The 20,347-nt window shown below is 35.4% G+C and overlaps 1 protein-coding gene and 2 pseudogenes across 2 annotated transcripts in view; 1 reads left to right on the top strand and 2 right to left on the bottom strand.

Annotated features, from left to right (window-relative positions):
• Positions 1-20,347, bottom strand: part of TAOK1 (TAO kinase 1) — a 151,788-nt gene that overhangs the window by 29,062 nt on the left and 102,379 nt on the right. For both annotated transcript variants that reach the window (XM_087854652.1, XM_045773569.2), the window contains 6 exons: positions 17,979-18,072; positions 15,827-15,908; positions 12,301-12,468; positions 10,247-10,450; positions 8,419-8,553; positions 1,195-1,431 (listed from right to left, as the gene is read on the bottom strand). In XM_087854652.1, coding sequence (XP_087710778.1) covers positions 1,195-1,431; positions 8,419-8,553; positions 10,247-10,450; positions 12,301-12,468; positions 15,827-15,908; positions 17,979-18,072 — 920 coding nt within the window. The remainder of the gene's footprint in view (positions 1-1,194; positions 1,432-8,418; positions 8,554-10,246; positions 10,451-12,300; positions 12,469-15,826; positions 15,909-17,978; positions 18,073-20,347) is intronic.
• Positions 12,476-15,820, bottom strand: LOC148107997 (large ribosomal subunit protein eL34 pseudogene; annotated as a pseudogene).
• Positions 15,942-16,034, top strand: LOC123777216 (U6 spliceosomal RNA; annotated as a pseudogene).

Genomic DNA, 20,347 nt, shown 5'->3' with positions numbered 1-20,347 from the left:
TTTTTTTAAAGATTTTGTTTTTCAGTAATCTCTATACCCAACATGGGGGTCAAATTTACAATCCGGAGATCAAGAGTCGCATATTACACCGACTCTTGAGAGCCAGGCACCCCTTATTTCTGATGATACATGCAATGCATAATCATTGCAGAACATTAAGGAAGTATAGAAAAACACAAAGAAGGAAAATATTACATGATTTTAGCACCCAGAGATAACCAATATAAACATGCTGGTGTATCACCTTCCTAATATTCCTATGCACATCTATTTCTTAAACAAATTTGTAATCATATTCTACATCCCGTTTCATGAACTGCTTTCCTAAATCTATTAGTATCTACCTCTTCCTAAGTTATTAAAAACACTACCCAATGACCAACAGGATAATTCTCTCACCAAATTATTTTAAAATCAAATGTTTATTTAAACCATAAATTATTTTGCTAAATTCTCTACTATTGTAATAGAGTGGTTCTTTTTTTTCAGGGGGAGGAAGGTTGAACAGGCTAGCTATAGATAAATAATGCCTTAATGTGGACTAGCCAGGCATATCTAAAGATATTCTGTGAATTTATTGTGAAGCTTACATTTTACTTGACAAACGTGACTATCAAAATAAGATGAAACCATGGGACATCAAAAATCTTTACAAGAAAAAGTTTCACATAACAAGAATCCTAAAAAATGTGCTTTTATCATATAGTAAAATGAGACTTATTTGTAAATAAACAAATGGGCTAAACCTTAATCTGAATCTCTTAATTTATAATCTTTAACATTCTCTCTCTCTATCTTCAATTATTCTGATATAAAAATACTGCTATAAATTTAAGGGCGGTTTCCAAAAAATACACAGAAAAGGGAATCATGAATGATTTTTTGAGACCTGAACCATGTTACTAATAGGTGATTTATCAAACTCTTCAGATAACCAGAGTACCTGAGGCCCAGAACAGATGAATGAATGACTTACCCACTGTGACACTACACATCTATCAAGTATCAGGCAATAATCCCATGTCTATTGGTTCCCAAACTCAGTACCTGGTATTATACGTGTTATGTAAATGTCTCTCTCTCTAATCGATTTGCTTGGTTCCGGGGAAGAGATACTCTAACACTGAAATGTTATCTTGGCTAATTCTGGGACGATCACAAGCTAGAACAAATTAATAATACTGAATCAGCCACCTCTTTTTCCATAGCAGCCTGATGTTTCTTGATAAGCTTCTCCATTTCTGCAGCAAAATTGTTACGCTGAGTTTCAAGATCTTTGTCTAATCTGAGGCGATGTTCATCCATCTCAGCCTTTAGCTTATTTTCCAGAGTCATCAATTGCTTTTGATGTTGCCGCCTCATTCTCTTATAGCCAGACATCTGTTCTCTAAGCTCAGAGTCCTGCTCATGTTCTTGCATTTGCCTTGTAACCTAGACATACAAACAATGGACAGAAAAGAACAAAATAAAGCAAAACATTTCTTTCAAAGGCATTTTAGATCACTCTGCTATTAACTAAGCAGGCAATTAATTTAAGAGATTCCAGCTAGCAGTTTTCAATTAAATTTCCAGCAGGTCTTTTAAAGAAATAAACAAGTTGATTCTAAAATCTATATGGGAATGTAAAGGCCAAGAATATCCAAAACAATCTTGAGGGGGAAGAAAAAGTTGGAAGATGGACACTTCAGCAATCAAAACAATGTGGTATTGGTATTAGGACAGATCAAAGGAACAGAATAAAATCTAGAAATAGACCCAAACATACTCAGTCAATTGGATTTTCTACCAAAAATTCAGGTTAATTCAAAAAGGAAAGTGTTTTTTGTTGTTGCTGTTTTTTAAAAAAATATTTTATTTATTTATTTGACACAGAGAGAGACACTGAGAGAGGGAACACAACCAGGAGGAGTGGAATAGGGAGAAGAAGGCTTCCTGCTGAGCAGGGAGCCTGACTCAGGGCTTCATCCCAGGACCCTGGGATCATGACCCGAGCTGAAGGCAGATGCCAAATGACTGAGCCACCCAGGCGCCCTAAGGAAAGTGTATTTTAATAAATCCTGCTGAAACAACTAGCTCCCTGTAACAAATAAATAAACCCTGACTCCTATATCACTGTATATTCAAAAATTAATTTGAAAAGAAACATTTGACCTAAACATAAAACTTAGAATCATAAAGCAAAAGAAGACATCGACTACTGTGTAAGCAAGTAGTTCTTGGACACAAAAGACACTGGCTATAAAGAAAAAAAATGTAATAGCCTAACTATGGAAAGACCCCAAATGTCCATCGACTGATGAATTGGTAAAGAAGATGTCTCTCTCTCTCTCTCTCTCACACACACACACACGTGCGTGCGCGCAGAGGAATATTATTCAGCCATCAAAATGAATGAAATCTTGCCATTTGCAACGATGTGGATGAAGCTAGAGTGTATTATGCTAAGCAAAATAAGTTAGAGAAAGACAAATACCATATGATTTCACTCATACATGGAATTTAGGAAACAAAACAGATGAACATATGGGAAGAGAAAGGAAGACAGAGAGGGAGACAAACCATAAGAGACTCTTAACAATAGAGAACAAACTGAGGTTTGATGGGAGGGACATGGGTAGGGGACAGGCTAAGTGGATGATGGGGATTAAGAAGGGCACTTGTTATGATGAGCACTGGGTGTTATATGTAAGTGATGAATCACTAAATTCTACTCCTGATATCAGTATCACACTATATGTTAACTAACTAGAATCTAAATAAAAATTTGGAAGAAAAAAATGTATAAACTGGATTTTTAAATTGAGGTGAAATTCACTCACAACCTGAAGACTGAGTCACATGCTCTTCCAACTGAGCCAGCCAGGCACCCTTAAAATTAATAATTTTTTTAAAAGATTGATTTATTTATTTTAGAGAGACAGTGCATGAGTGTGTTAGTGAGTGTGGGGAGGGGCAGAGGGAGAAGCAGAGAATCCTCAAGCAGACTCCCTGCTAAGTGCAGAGCCCGACATGGGGCTGGATCCCAGGACCCTGGGATCATGGCCTGAGCTGAAACCAAGAGCCAGATGGTTAATCAACTGAGCCACGCAGGCGTCCCAAATTAATCATTTCAGAGTGCACAACTCAATAGCATTTAGTATATTCACAATGTTATACAACTACCACCTTTATCTAATTACAAAACTTTTATCATCCCAGAAGAAACGCTGTTCCCCATTCTCTCCTGGTAACCACCAATTTATTTTCCATTTCTATGGATTCACATCTATTTTGGATATTTCACACAGTTATATAATACGTGACCTTTTATGCCTGGCTTCCTTAATTTAGCCTGTTTTCACAGTTCGTCCATGTTGTAGCATGTATCAGTACTTCATTCTTTTTTACAGCTGAATAGTATTCCATTGTATGCATATACCATAATTTATCAATTCATCTGCTGATGGATATGGCTACTGTGAATAGTGCTGTTATGAACATGTGTGTAAATGTACTTGTTTGAGTACTAGTTTTTGATTCTTTGGGTATATATATAGGAACAGAACTGCTGATTCATATGATAATTCTATGTTTAACTTTCTAAGGAACTGTCAACTGTTTCCCACAGAAGCTGAATCATATTACAATCATATAACATATACACAATTACAATATTATTACATACATATTACCAGAAACATACAGGAGTTCTAATTTCTCTGCATGTTCTCCAACAATTATTATTTTTCTTTTTTTTTAAAAGCCATCCTAGTGGGATGAGGTGGTTCCTCATTGTGGTTTTGATTTACATTTCCCTAATAACTAATGATATTGAGCATCTTTTCATGTGCTTGTTGGTCATTTGTATATCTGTTCTGGAGAAATGTCTATTCAAGACCTTTATCCATATTTTTAAGGGGGGGAGGGGCAGTGAGAGAATCTTAAGCTGGACTCACACCCAGTCCGAGCCTGACACCGGGCTTGATCTCACATCACAACCCTGAGATCATGACCTGAGCTGAAATCAAGAGTCGACACTTAACTGACTGAGCCACCCAGGAACCCCCCACTTTATGCATTTTTAAAAAAGCTTTATTTATTTTGAGAGAGAGAGAGGAAGACACAGAGAGAGAGAGAGAGAGACAGTGAGCAAGCGAGCATGCAGGAGGGAGGGGCAGAGGGAGAGGAAGAATCCTGCTGAGTAGGGAGCACAAGGCAGGGCTCAATCTCACCACCCTGAGATCACAACTTGAGCTGAAACCAAGAGTTGGTTGCCTTACCAACTGCACCACCCAGGCACACCCCCCATCCATTTTTTAAATTGGATTGTTATAATTCGATTTTAAAACTAAAAAATTTTAATTTTTCATCAAGCAGGAAAAAGAACAGGTAAATTACAGATGAAGAAAAAATATTTGCAAGATATTTATGAGATATAATACTATAACCAAACTTTATAAAGAATACCTACAAATCAATATTAAAAAGATGAACATCTGAATAAGAAATAAGGCAAAAGATGGGGTGCCTGGGTGGCTCAGTCAGTTGGGCGCCTGCCTTCAGCTCAGGTCTTGATCCCAGGGCCCTGGGATAGAGTCCCGCATCAGGCTCCCTCCTCAGCAGGCTGTCTGCTTCTCCACCCACCCCCACCCAGTCCTCCCCCTAGCTCGTGCTCTCTCTCTCTCTAATAAATAAAATCCTAAAAAAAAAAAAAAAGGGAAGAAGGCAAAAGACTTGAAGAAACACTTCACTAAAGAAGATACAAGAATAGACAATAAGCATGTGAAAAGGGGCTTATAATGATTACCTCTTTAGTCACAGGGAAATGCAAAAATACTAAGAGATTCCATCTCATACCACTAGAGTGGCTAAAATAAAAAAAACTTGACAACACCAAATGTTGGAGAGAATGTGAACCAATCAGAACCTATACATTATTAATGGGCATATGAAATGGTACATCCATTTTGGAAAACTGATAAATTCTTACGAAGTTAAACATACACATACCCTACAACTCAGTTATTTTACCTTAAGTATTTACCCAAAAGAAATTAAAATATCATGTTCACATGAAGACTTTCATAAGAAAGTTTATAGCAATCTTACATGGAATGGCCCAAAGGGTAATCAAACCAAATGTTCATCAATAAAGAATGGGTAAAAAAATTACATATTCACACAATGGAAAATTACTTATAGTTATAAAAAAGAATGAACTTTTGGGGTGCCTGGGGGCTTAGTTGGTTAAGTGTATGGCTTAGGCTCAGGCCAGGATCAAGCCCCATATCGGGCTCCCTGCTCAGTGGGTAGTCTGCTTCTCTCTCTCCCTCACTCCTCCCCCAGCTCCTGCTCCCTCTCTCTCAGTCTCTAATAAATACATAAAATCTTAAAAAAAAAAAAAGAACTTTAATGAACACAACACTGATGAATCTCAAAAACATTAAGTTGAGCAAAATAAGCTATATACAAAAGAGTACATTCTGTGATTCTCTTTATATGAAACCCAAACAGTTTAAACTAATAATAGTGAAAAGACAGAAAATGGTGTTCATGTGAGTGGAAAACTGACTAAGGAGGGGTATGAAGGGAACTTATTGCGATGACCAGAAATTTTATGTATCTTGTTTTTTTAGGTGATGGTTAACTTAGGCGTGAACCATTGTAAAAAGTCTTCAAACTGAATATCTAATATCCATTTATTGTATGAAAACAACCCAAGGCAAAAGAATGAGTTATGGTACATGGTAGTTATATTGAATAATACAGCTATGGTTATCTTGTACATAAATCTACACACACTCTGAATGTTTTATTTGAAATAAACAGAATTACTAGGTTTAAGAATATGGATCTTAAGCTTTCTAAATCCATAATTTAAGAAGTGTCCTTAAGAGAAAGGAACCCCTGTGTACTGTTGGTAAGAATGCAAACTGGTGCAACCACTGTGGGAAATAGTATGGAGGTTCTTCAAAACATTAAAAATACAAACACTATATGATCTATTAATTCCACTGCTGGGTGTTTACCCAAAGAAACAGAAAACACTGGGGCACCGAAATGGCTCCGTTGGGTAAGTGTCCCACTCTTGATTTTGGCTCAGGTCATGATCTCAGGGTTGTGAGATCAAGCCCTGCATCAGGCTCTGTGCTGGGTGGAGGAGCCTGCTTAAGATTCTTTCTCCCCCTCTCCCTCTGCCACTCCCCTCACTCCATCTCTAAGGAAAAAAAAAAAAAAAAAGGAAGGAAGGAAGGAAAGAAGGGAGGGAGGGAGGAAGGAAGGAAGGGAGTGAGAAAGAGAAAAAAGAAATAGAAAACACTACTTTGAAAAGATATATGCGCCCCTATGTTCACTGAAGTATTATTTACAATAGTCAAGAGATGGAAGCAACCCAAGGGTCCACCAATAAATGAATGGATAAAGCACATGTGGTATATATATACACACAACGGAATATTAGCCATAAAAAAGGAGATCTTGGCATCTGCAACAACATAGATAAACTTGGAGGGTATTATGCTAAGTGAAATAAGTCAGACAAAGACAAATACCATATGATTTCACTTACATATGGAATCCAGAAAACAAATGAACAAAACAAACAAAAATCAACATACTCTTAAAATACACAAAAAACAAACTGGTGGGTGGCGGGATGGATGAAATAGGTGATGGAGTTATGAAATAAATTATGGAGATGAAAAGTACAGCATAGGGAATATAGTCAATGTTGTATGGTGACACATGGTGACTACCTTTATTGTGGGAGCACTGATAATGCACAGAATTGTCAAATCACTATGTTGTATACCTGAAACTAATAAAACATTGTATGTCAATTATACTTCAATTAAAAAAAAAAAAAGTGTGCCCTTAATTTATTTGAAGGAGCCAGAAACTGGGACAGAACTTGTTTGGGAAACATTTAATATATGCCAAGTCACAAAGTCACGTGAGTTGGCCTCTCTCTAGGTAATACCTCTCTAGGCATTTATTAAAACAATCATGAAAAAAAACCATTAAACAATCTTTGCCACTTGCTTTGTTCAAAAAGTTATCTGCATGTTGCAGAATAGCAGGAATGACCTGATTCCTCAGGATGGGGGATGGCATTCTTGACCCCCAATCATATAGATTCATGGGCCATTGCATGGGATTTATAAAATATGCTTATGCAGCTGATAACTCAGATAACTTTTTTCCTCAGATATATCTTTTATACTTCCTGTCATATTTTCTATCAGCCTACTTTTCCTATGATATAGTAATTTCTTTTTATCCCTAGTATCCTTTATCACGTGTTGGTCCTACTTTTTTGACTGATCAGGGTAATATGTAGCCTGCTAAAACAACATCCTTATAATGGACACATAATCCATTTTTTCTGAAGTAATCTCTATACCCAATTGGGGCTCAAACTCACAACCCTATGATAGAGGGTCACATGTTCTACCGACTGAGCTAGTCAGGCACCCCCTATAATCCATTTTTATTGTTTTTTGGGAAATCAAAAGAACTACATTTTGAATACATCAAATTGAATTACTCGCTATTTCCCAAACATTTCCCCTCATTTTGGTTAGCTTCAGTATTTCCTTACTGTTAATTCTTATGTAGAAATAACATTTTTCTTCCTCTCTGTGCCAAAAACCAACAAACTATTGAAAAAGCTTAATTTGTTTTATTTTTTATTATTTTTTAAAAGATTTTATTTATTTGAGAGAGAAAGAGAGAACATGAGCATGAGCAGAGGGAGGGAGAGGGAAGGGGAAAGAATCTCAGGCAGACTCCACGATGACTGCAGAGCCCCACTTGAGGCTTGATCTCACAACCCTGAGATCATGACCTGAGCCAAAACCAAGAGTGGGATGATTAACTGACTGAGCCATCCAGACATCCCTAAACAATTTGTTTTATAAATATTTCTTTTATGCCCCAAATCAAAAGTAATCTGAATTCCTATTTAGTACCTTCTAGCCCTCTTAAGCACTTAATATATTCTAACATATTAGTTATTTGTGTATATCTTGAAGACATTACTAGTTTAACATCTCTCAGAATATTCTGTATATCGTTCTCATAAGAGGCACTTAAATGTTGAATGAGTGTTTTGCAAAATGAACCCCAAATAAAAAAAAGTAAGATACAGTTATACTTTAGTACAGGTGCCACAGTCCAATATGAAAAACGTATTTCTTTTCTTTTTTTTTTTTTTTTTTAAGATTTTATTTATTTATTTGGCAAAGAGAGACAGCCAGCGAGAGAGGGAACACAGGCAGGGGGAGTGGGAGAGGAAGAAGCAGGCTCCCAGCCGAGGAGCCTGATGTGGGGCTCGATCCCAGAATGCTGGGATCATGCCCTGAGCCGAAGGCAGATGCTTAATGACTGAGCCACCCAGGCACCCCGAAAAACGTATTCTAATTCAGGGGAAGAACATACCAGTGATGCCGTCCGTATAGTAGCAAAGTGTTCTCGATTACGATAGTGTGATTTATGACGAGACACTTGCGGTGGAGACTGTGGATCTGATGCTCTTGTTCTAGGATCTCCTTCTTCTCTGTAATTTTCTTCCTCCTAGGCAAAGAAAGAAACAATACTATTTCAGGTGAACAAATACAGTTCATTTGAACTTCCCAGAAAACTTAAAGATAATTTAACCAATTTAACTTAAAGACATAATTTTAAAAAGAACAGAAGTTGTGAATGCTGACACTTTATTTTCAACATAATTAGAATCAGGAAACATTATTCCCTCAGTGTATGAAACAGAACACAAATTTAGGATTAGGCAATGTATCAGGCAAAGTACTAAATACACAATGTATTATAATAGAAAATGGAAAAGCTTTAATAATTTTAAACAGCAGTAAAAAAATTAGTTACTCTAAGTCTCTTGGGTTTTCAAAGCAATAATATATCTTAAAAATATCTTTATAATGCTTCTGCCATTCGTCCAAATAAGTAATCAAAAAATAACTGGAAAAATTGTAAGAATTGATGTCTTTCCTTATATATGCCTTAGTTTATTAACTGAAGAGGAAGTCAATTAAGTAGCAAACAACTAATTATGAGAATAATCTTTTTTACTGCTGATTCTATTCCCTAAGTATATAAAAATTAAATATGAGTTTACCCGGAAGAACACTACTACACAACTAAATCATTCTTAAACACTTTTTGTGTGTGTGAGTGTAGTAAAACATATATAATATAAAATTTGCCACTTCAACTATTTTTAAATGTACAATTCTGTGGCATTAATTATATTCCCAATGTTGTACAACCACCACCATTTCCAAAACTTTTCCATCGCCAAAACAGAAATTGTATCTGCTAACAAAAATTCTCCGTTTTATCCTCTACTCAGTCCCTGGTAACCACTAATCGATTTTGCATCTCTATAAATTGCCTATTTTAGATATTTCATATAAGTGGAAATATGCAGTATTTGTCCTTTTGCATCTGGCTTAATATCACTTAGCATAACATTTCTTTCTTTTTTAGCATAATATCTCAAGATTCACTCATGTTATAGCATGTACCAGAATTTCATTTTTTCACGGCTGAATAATATTCCCTTGTATGTATATACCATAGTTTATTTATCTATTCATCTGTTGAAGAATACTTGGGTTAGTTCTACCTTTTAGCTCTTGTGCCTAGTAAGTTTTTGGGCAATATTACAAGCTGTGAAGTTAAAAAGGAAGTATTCCTATTGGTTGCTAAAAAACGTTACCTAACTTTCAAAATGTTTTCAATAAAATCAAAAAGTCTGCACTCAGAAATGTAAAGAATAATGTAGCAAAACCCTTATTTTCTAAACCCAGAATTTACAATTATTGGCAAATTACACTCAGTTTTATTTTAAAGATATAAACATTACAGAGAGTGCAAGTCACTTGTGATCATTACCCATCCTAACCCTTTCTCTTAAAAGACAACCATTATCATGACTTTCATGTGTATACTTGCTATTTTTAAATACTTTATTTTTCATGAAACTAACTTCAAATTATATATTACAAAGTGTTTCTGTATTTCTTTCTTCTAAGATTTTAAAAATATTCTTTTTGTATTCTTAAAACATTAGTTTCCCAAATACAGACATTACACTGGGAAAACAAGCCTATTGCCATTTTAAAATAAATTACCTAAATATGTTCCAAACTTCTGAAACATCCAAGACAATCTCCTAATTTAACTAATAAGTTGAAAAAAATTATTTACCAAAGTTGAAATTTTTTTTCACTGTAATCCAGATACTCACAGGTTTTAAATGGATGACAGAACTATTAGACATCACTGTGTGGTCTCCCTCCATCATATCTAGCTCACTCTTGTCATCTGAGGCATCTGGAAGACTGTTGACACTACTACTTTGGCTACTGGCACTGATGGACATGCTGGGAATAGACTGATTACTTCCAACACTATTCACTGTTCCTGTCCGGCCAACACCATGATCTTGTTCCTAAGGGAAAAGAGCAATAGATTCAAATATCCGTATCTCTTTTGACATTGCTAATTATAATCACCTATCACACTGCTTAGCACACAGTCTTTAGAAAGAAACTTAGAGGTCTACCATGAGAAATTTCCCGTATTTGCCAAAACCAGGAAGTCTACCAACTGAAAAACAAACAAAAATAATCAACAAGTAAATAACAAAAAGCCCAACCATATAAAAAATTCAGTTAATCAGTTACGGGTATTTCCAAAGTGTAGAATTTTCTCTAAATTGTTTGACAGTTTTTGAAATCCATTTCTACCACACATCTCATGGGGTATATAGAGAGATTCTGGTCATTTCTCAATAATTCCCATGGTTAAAACCTCAACCTTTTTTTAATCCTATAAATAACCACTTTTAGTAGTTGTTGTTTTTACAGAGAGAGTGCTGGCGTGTGCACCCAAGTGGGGTGGAAGAGGCAGAACAAGAGAGAGGGAATCTCAAGCAGGTTCCACACGAGGGCTCGAGGCAGGGTCTTAATCTCATGACCTCAGCCAAAATCAAGAGTCTGAGGCTTAACTGAGCCACGAGGCGCCCTTTAGTCATTATTTTTTAAGGAAGACTTTTAAGTATATTTTCCTTCCTCAGAATATATTGTCTAGCCTATACTTCTTTCATCAATTTAACATTAATTCCCATCTATTTTTTGTAAATTAAAAAATATATATTAGCTGTACATTTAATCACATTCATAAAAATGTTTTTATGAAGTAACCAGGCAAGCCATGGTGTCTGGGCACCAACATTTTAGTAGTCTTACCATACCAAGATTCTATAAGATATGGAGAATTTCATACAGACATATTTATATACACACACACACACATAAAAGTTCGTGTGTGTGTGTGTGTATACACACACACACATATATATATACACACATATATATATATCTATATATATGAATGGACTTTTCTTACATCCCTAGCCTAAAAGAAAGAGATGCTGTTATAGATTTAACTACATTAGAATTTTTTAAATTTTGTTTTCCTGAAATATTTTATATATCAAAAAAAGCTCAAAATAACTTTTTTTTTTTTTTAAGATTTATTTACTTTAAACAGAGAGAGAACATGGGGTGGGGGTAGGGGAAGGCAGAGGGAGAGCGAATCCCAAGCCGAGTCTGCACTAAGTGCAGATAGCTCCACAAATAAGTTCTATATATATATTTTCTTGTGAGGAAGTTCTGTAACATTTCTACTACAAATTTATATTTCCATACTCTCTAAAAGGCAATATGGCAACATGGAAAGAACCTAGCCTTGAGAGTAAGATACATGAATCCGAACCCATATTAACCTATGATGAGTTAACTACTCTGCGCTTTGCTTTACTCATCTGTAAAATGAGTATTTTAGAACTGTGCAGATGGAATGAAATCATACAGAACTGAAAAGAATCAAGTACCCTTAGAGCACAATGCTTGGTAATTCTAAAGACTTCTGAATGAGTACTGTCAACTTCCATAGTCTGTAATTTAAAATACTTCCAAAAGCATGTCCCATGGAATCAGACAATAAGGCAAAAGAGGGGTCAGTATCCAAAAAATTTGATGGGGACTGGATTAAAGTTGAATAGGGTTCTTTAATAAAATACTTTGCAGAGCTTTACTATATCAATGAGCACCACAAAGGGGCTGGGTTTAAAGAATGCAAAACCATTTTTCCCACCTGCGATCTTACAGGACCAGTGTTAAGAAAACACAATCTGGGAAGCACTAACATAAAACATTCATGGCAAGACAAGGTGCATAAGGGAAGAAGCCAATAAAGAAACAGAGCTCAATATCTGAGTCGTTTCTAAGTTATTACCTCCTCTTCTTCCTGTGCTTCTACTGCTGGTCCATTATGTGCCTCCTGGAAAAGGAGTTTCTTCATCTTTCGATACTGCAGATTGTCCAGCTCTCTTACTGCATCCTTTGTCCTTTGAATGAGATCTATTAACACTGTTTCAGGGCGCTCACGAAGAACAAACATGTGCTGGATAAGAACAGAAGGTAAAAGTCAAGTTGAAACCTGTATATTTTTTCAATTAGTACGAATGTACTCCTTTCTCAGACTGTAGTTACTGTCTTAAGTAATCACGATAGATAACACATATAACCTATAGCTATCTAATTCTATTACACTTTTGACTTTTTGTATTTACAAAACTGTCATCTACATATATACACTCTGGGCATACATAACTACCCCTGTACATCTTATGGAAACATGATACTTTTGTTGGCCAACTGAAAATGCAATGCTGAAATAATCAAATAGTCTAATTAAACACTAAGAATTAAGTCCAATTAGAGCCCTAAATAAGGGCTAAATAAAAGTTTACAAATTCTTAGAATGGATTTCGTAGAAAAGGTATGTTCACTTCTGAGTTATATTAGGTTTCAACAGGAATGTATTTATGGTGAATTATGTAACGTAAACTTGGATATTATGAGTTCCTTTAGATGTTGCATGAACAGTACTCCATAAAACACTAGCAGTTATTTAAAAGCTATTATATTAGTGATTTTTACTACTAACATTTAATAAGCTTACTAATACAGAAAAACAGAAACAATTACACCATTAGAATTATCCCTGTTATATTGATTTATTTCTTTATAGAAATTTTCTATGTATAAATCTTGTTTTGTAGGTACATAGTTAGCATATAGATTGCAGAAAGACACCTTTTGCCTTGAGTTCTATAAAACGTACCTGAATTCTTATAATACTTTTACCTTTGTAGTTCAAATGTATTTCTCTCTAAAGAATTTTTTCTTTTGCCTTGTGATTTTTTAATTACTCAAAAAAGCTTCATTTTTTAATTTAGCCTTTTTTTTTTAAGTACAAGGCTTGAACTCATGACCCAGAAATCGAACACTGAGGTGAGATCAAGAGCCAGATTCTTGGGGCGCCTGGGTGGCGCAGTCGTTAAGCGTCTGCCTTCGGCTCAGGGCGTGATTCCAGCGTTCTGGGATCGAGCCCCACATCAGGCTTCTCCGCTAGGACCCTGCTTCTTCCTCTCCCACTCCCCCTGCTTGTGTTCCCTCTCTCACTGGCTGTCTCTGTCAAATAAATAAATAAAATCTTTAAAAAAAAAAAAAAGAGCCAGATTCTTAACCAACCGAGCCACCCAGGCACCTCTTTATTTAGCTTTCCGACGCTGTGCTTGTACCTTCAACACTTTCACAACAATTTCCTGCTCCTCAATAGGGAAAGCACACTTGATCCAGTCGTGAACACACTCAGTACACATGGAACCACCACAGGCTCTACTGACGTGTTTTTGTTTTAGACAATCTAGTAAGAACTGCAGATGTCATAACATGAACTCCTCAGAGTTGGCCTGGGTGCACAACACATGCGGATTTGGGTGCTTTTCCAGCTTTCTTGGTATAAAGGTAAATGACTCTATTACCAGGGGTTCAGGACAGCCTAGTTTTGTTAGACACTGTATTGCCTGATATTCAACAGTATGTCAAATGCTGGACCATTCTGAATGCCTATGGATGTCATCCCCCGAAGAGGAAAAAGCTTCTCTAAAGAATTTTAACTATACGATATTTTATTCTACTTTCATTGTCGTTTTGTTACTTCAAGTTCATAAACATATTGCCTATTGATTATTTCATCAAATGTTTATGCTAAAATCATTTAACCATTACCCTAATTCTAGACAGTTATTTCCAATTTTTAATTTTTTTTTAAGATTTTATTTATTTGAAAAAAAAGTAAGAGTGAGAAGCTGACTTCCTGCTGAGCAGGGAGCCTGATGCAGGGCTCGATCCCAGGACACTGGGATCAAGACCTGAGCTGAAGGCAGACACTTAACGACTGAGCCACCCAAGCTCCCCCAATTTTTAATTCTGAGATAGCTTCATACATTGAAAATTTTTTCTATTAACTCTTTCCATGATAAACTGCAACAGAAATATAATTAGGCCAAAGAGAAAGAAGTACTTGATAGATACTTCCTATCATTTTCAATTTCCTGCTATAAATCAGGAAAATGAATACTATATGCAGACTTGGGATCTCATCACCAAATATCTGGCCCTGGTGGGTTGGGTTATTACCAAAACAACTTCTTTTGCTTATATAAGGCAAGTGTAAGAAGCCAGTCAGATTTTTTTCTTTTTCCTGAGCCTTAGCTTGGTATGTATCACTATCTACGATACTCAATCTTCTTATCCAAAAATAATAAATCTTAAATTTCTAAGTTTGATAGTTTTCTACATACAGATCTTGCTTATTTATCACTAACATAATTCCTAGCTATACTAAGCTAGGTGAGTACCTATTGCAGCTACTGTGAGTACCTATTTATTCAGGCTTTCATTTCTGAGACTATGAGTGAGCTTACTGCCTAGAATCCCACAAGCATTACTGAAACTCTACTGTTCTTATATATACCGTGGTGGCAAATAATTCTCTCTCTCTATATATATACAGACACACACACACACACATAAGATCTTTTCAATTTCTTTGTGTCTTTAACTGATGTGTGTTGGTGAAAATAAACTGAACCTCTCTGAAGTTCTAAAACATTCATGTAAAAATAGTCTGCTTAAATCTTATAGTGAAAAATCAACAATATTCCTGAGGGACACAAGGAGAAAGAGTCAAATCCTACTTACTATTGTGTTATCTAGATGTTTTAAGAACCATATTACATTCAACAATATTATTATTGCTATTAATAAGATGGTCAAACTCCAAATGAAATAATAAATTTTTTAGTACCAATCACGTATTTAAATTAAGCCACCAAACCCACTGAAAACCGAACAGAATTTACATGATTCTTAAAATATTTTCATTGCCAAGTTAGAAAAATACATTTCTAAAAAGGAAACAGAAACATGATATCCATATTTAAGATTTTTTTGAAAGCTCTTTTCTCCCACAATATTTATGTAGATATACATTTCTTTTTCATATTATTTTAATATAGGACAGATGAATATATAAAATATGGCAGATATAAAAAGTAAATCCAAAGTTAAACTATGTTTTACTAACTTTAAAATATGACATTGTTTCACATGAATTAAAATGTGGAGTTATAACTCAGGAATACATTCTTACACATATAAACAGCCAATTGGTACTATTTGGTATATTTATATATTCTATTCAGACATGGTAAAGCACTTAATTAATTCTGAAAACACAAATGAAAAAACTTTGTACCTAAGAAAAGTTCCAAAAGAGAACAGTATATAAAATTAGTATTTTGGTAAAAATTAATAGAGCATATTTAATATTGATTCAAAATCAAAGAAGAATAAAATACATCTTTTAAAATAATTTCTTAGGGGTAGAAAACAGACTTAGTAAAACTGACCTTTAAAAGTTCCTCTGATGTAGGGCGATCTTGAGGGATTTTCTGGAGGCAAGAATCTACAAAGTTGCGAAAATAATCAGACCTATTGTAAAGGAAAGTATCAAGTGAACATATTGCTATTTCCTTTTAAAACACATTCATAAAAAATACAGAGAAGATTAGCATCCTGGGCAAGGATGACATGGAAATTGATGAAGTGTACATTTTTGAGCACAGGGTGTTGTATGTAAGTGTTGAATCACTAAATTCTATACCTGAAACCAATATTACACTGTATATTAACTAACTGGAATTTAAATAAAAACTTAATTTAAAAAATCCATAAATCAAGGCATGCACCTATTGGTGGGAGGGGGAGTAGAAAAGGAATAATAAATAAAGCAAATACAATATACTACAGATTTTATATACGTCTATGAAAAGCCATCTAAAGCAACCAATGAATCTGTACCATTTTCCAAAAATAAATTTGGACTATTTAAAAATCCCACTCCCACAATTCAAGAAACAAACAAGCAAAGGTAAAAAAAAAAAAAAAAAAAAGAGAGAGAGAGAGAGAGAAAGAGAGAGGTAAACCAAGAAACAGACCCTTAGCTATAGAGAATAAACTGATGGTTACCAGAAGGGAAGTGGGTGGGGGGATGGTGGAAATAGGAGATGGGGACTAAGGAGTGCACTTGTCATGATGAGCATGGGGTGATGTACGAAAGTGCCGAATCACTATATTGTACACCTGAAACGAATAGTACACTACCTAACTGGAATTTAAATTAAAAACTTTAAAAAAATCCCACTCCCACATATTTAAATAGTGTAACTTGTTCTATATTTAGGCAAAATTAAGGAAGCCAATTTTTTCTTCTTTGCATTCAAATTTAAGATAACATTCAATTTTTTTCTCTTCTTTAAGCCATCTCTCTTTCCTGTCTGCCCCTTGGGTCATCTTCTATGCAGCATTTTTAGAACATCAATCTATTTGCTTTGGAGGGAGCAGTTTTGTACCTATGTATTTCTAAGCAAATGGATAAATCTTCCATTAAGCCCACAAAATCAATTAGGATACCTTTTAAAACATTAGAAATCTGCAACATATTATTTTACACAGTGTTATTGATGAGAGTTCAGTGAGGAAGGTAGTAAGTAATATTTACTCTATCAGTGTTTGTCTTTCATATTCACGTAAGATTTTAAGTTCCGCGTAGGCAAGAATTCTTTTTTGAATCCCCAAATATCAGATAGTGTAAAGACAGTCTGTATTTAATATATGTACTATTGATATGTACCATAACGCTAAACTCTGTGCCAAAAGGTTCCTTCTAAGTATCTCTAAACAGGTAGCAAAGATCTATGAATGCACCTTAAATATGTAATCTTTAAAAAAATCAAGTTTCACTAATTTATGCATCTACTTGTCAATTTAAAAATACTTATTTAGCATGCTTGATATCCCCCTAGAATTTTTCAAATGTTAGACACTCTTGAATACATTTAGATACATATACCAAAATTTTCTATCTCTGATAAAAATCCTACTTTTCTAAAACTGTCGATCTGTTCTCCATTAACTTCTTTACATAAATGAATTTAATTTTATCAAATCAAGGAAGTACCAGGAGATGGAGTAACAGAGTATTCTGAATATAAATATCATAATAACAATTAGAACAATCCCAAAGTTATGAATTACCTGATAATTCTTATAAATCATTTTACCTATGTTTTATACTTGATAAATTATAAACCATTCCCCAATAAAATATCACTATAGGTTGTAGCAATCTATGTATTTTAGTTATATAATATTAATTTTAAATTATGCTATTATATCTATTATATCTATTATTTATTATATAATCAGGGCTATATGTGTTTCTAAAGTTCAAAGAAAAATAAAATATAAATTTCTGTAAAAAGCAATACTTTTTGCTTCCATGTGGCATCATCTATCCTTTATTTCTGAACTGAATTACATACATGTTATGAAAAGCAGATGTTAACAGAAGATAAACATGATGTAAGGGTAAGATAAACCAATTTAGTATCTCTTCAGGTAATACACTTCACCTAATTGAAATAAAATCATTTTCATAACATTATAAAAAAGTATCTAATTTATACAATGTTGAGTAATATATATCTCAGCAATACTCACCATTCATTAGACTGTAGTGTAGGGGATTCATTTTGGGCTATGTGATATAAGGCACTCATTGCATTCATATTAAATAAAGGAGGCTTCCTTTCCGCTGTAAAAGAAAGAAACTTTCCTGTTAAAATATGTGCCTGTTATATAAGGGCATGCAAACACTGATCAAAAAATTGGGGGGCGGGCACCTGGGTGGCTCAGTCAGTTAAGCGCCCAATTCTTGATTTCAGCTCAAGTCATGATCTCAGGGTCGGGAGAATGAGTCTCAGTTGGGCTCTGCGCTTGGTGTGGAGGCTGCTAAAGACTTTTTTTGCTCCCTCTCCCTCCACCCCTCGCCCCCTCTCTCTCAAAAAAATTAAATTAATTACATTAAATTTAAAAAAATTTCAATGTTTTTTCTTTTCGTAAAGTCTCAAACTTAGCAAAAAAAATTACATGTAGAGCTAGGATCTTTTTCAAGTGAGTCAATTTACACTAAGTTGCTGGCCTAATGCCCTACCATCCCCAAATACTTTAGTGTATATTTCCTATAAATAAGAACCTTCCACTAAAGAACCATAATTAAATCAGGCCATTAATACTGATACATAACTATCATCTAATCCTCAACTCCCATTCAAACTTCAATCAAATGTTCCAATGATGTCCTTTGTAGCAACAGCAAGCCTTGATCATTTGCATCAAAGAAAGTGTGCATCTTATCTAAATTACTAAATTAACATAAAATTGTTCATAATATTTCCCTATAATCCTCTTAATACTTGTAAAATGTGTAGTGATGTCACTTCCCATTCCTGATACTGGTCACTTGTGTCTTCTTTTTTTCCTGATCAATCTGGCTAGAGGTTTATCAACTTTATTTTCTCAGAGAACAAGTTTTTCTTAAAGATTTACTTATTTATGTTAGTGAGAGAGAGGGAGGGAGCTCATGAGCATAGGGGAGGGGGAGGAGGGACAGAAGGGTTGGGAGAGAGAGAATCTCAAGCAGACTACCCGCTGAGTATGGAGCCAGCGCCGGGCTTGATCTCATGACTCTGAGATCATGACCTGAGCTGAAATCAAGAGTCCCGAGCTTAACGACTGAGCCACCCAGACGCACCTCAGAAAACCAGTTTTTTGTTTCACTGGTTTTCTCTATTGTTCTGTTTTTTATTTGATTCCTGCTTTGATTTTAATTTTTACTTCTTTATTTGAGAGAGAGAAAGAGCATGAGCAAGCAGCCAAACACGGGGCTTAACCCCAGGACCCTGGGATCATGACCTGAGCAGAAGGCAGACGCTTAACTGACTGAGCCACCGGGCACCACACCTGCTTTGATTTTTTCAAATTCTCTTTGTTCTACTTATTTTGGGTTGAATTTACTCCTCTTTTTTCTTTTCCTTTCCTTTCTTTTTCTTAAGTAGACTCCATGCCTGATGTGGGGCTTGAACTCACAACCCCAAGATCTGAAGCCACATGCCCTACCGACTGAGCCAGTCAACTGCACTTTGCTCCTCTTTTTCTAGTCTCTTAAGGTAACCGCTAAAGTTCATAACCTTGACAATTCTGAAGTATGCAAGACTCCTGAATGTCCCTCAATTTGGGTTTGTCCTATGATTACATTTGGGTTATACATCTTGGGCAGGAGCATCACAGAAGTGTTCTAGTTTTCTCACTGTATTCTGTGAGATGGTGCATGATTTTGAATGCTTCCATTATTGATGGTGTTCACACTGGACCAATTAAAGCTGTCTGTCAGACTTCATGGTAAGTTTCTTTGTTTCCTTTGTAATTAATAAGTATTTTTTGAGAGGGTACTTTGAATCTATGTAAACATCCTGTTTTTTTCATAAAACTTTCATTTTCCTCTCTATTTATTTATAATAAATAAGTTCGTTATTGTTTTTCCTTGCACAAGTTTTGAAACCCCATTCCAACCCCATACAGTGTGAACATTTCTTTATCCACTCAGTTTCTTTTTTTTTTTTTTTAAAGATTTTATTTATTTATGTGACAGAGAGACAGCCAGTGAGAGAGGGAACACAGCAGGGGGAGTGGGAGAGGAAGAAGCAGGCTCCCAGCCGAGGAGCCCGATGTGGGACTCGATCCCGCAACGCTGGGATCACGCCCTGAGCCGAAGGCAGACGCCTAACGACTGAGCTACCCAGGCGCCCTGTCCACTCAGTTTCTAAAACCCAACCTAAACTGGGTCACTTCTCTGCAGTGTGGCCCTCCTCATCAGTCTTCATAAGGGAAGCTCTTTTCTTTTTGATCAGGGACAAACACTGTATCAGGCCACCCCAAATATAGATGTTCTCCTTAGACTCTGACCCTATAGGATAGGAAGTTTCCCCTATTGTCACTTCTTTACCCTACTTGGACTCTGACACCCCATG

The sequence above is a fragment of the Ursus americanus genome, chromosome 23 (genome assembly GCF_024610735.1).
Source record: "Ursus americanus isolate L20-20 chromosome 23, mUrsAme1.1.p, whole genome shotgun sequence".
Taxonomy (NCBI): Eukaryota; Metazoa; Chordata; class Mammalia; order Carnivora; family Ursidae; genus Ursus; species Ursus americanus.
Note: the sequence above shows the minus strand (reverse complement) of the source record. Positions and strands in the feature narration are given on the sequence as shown.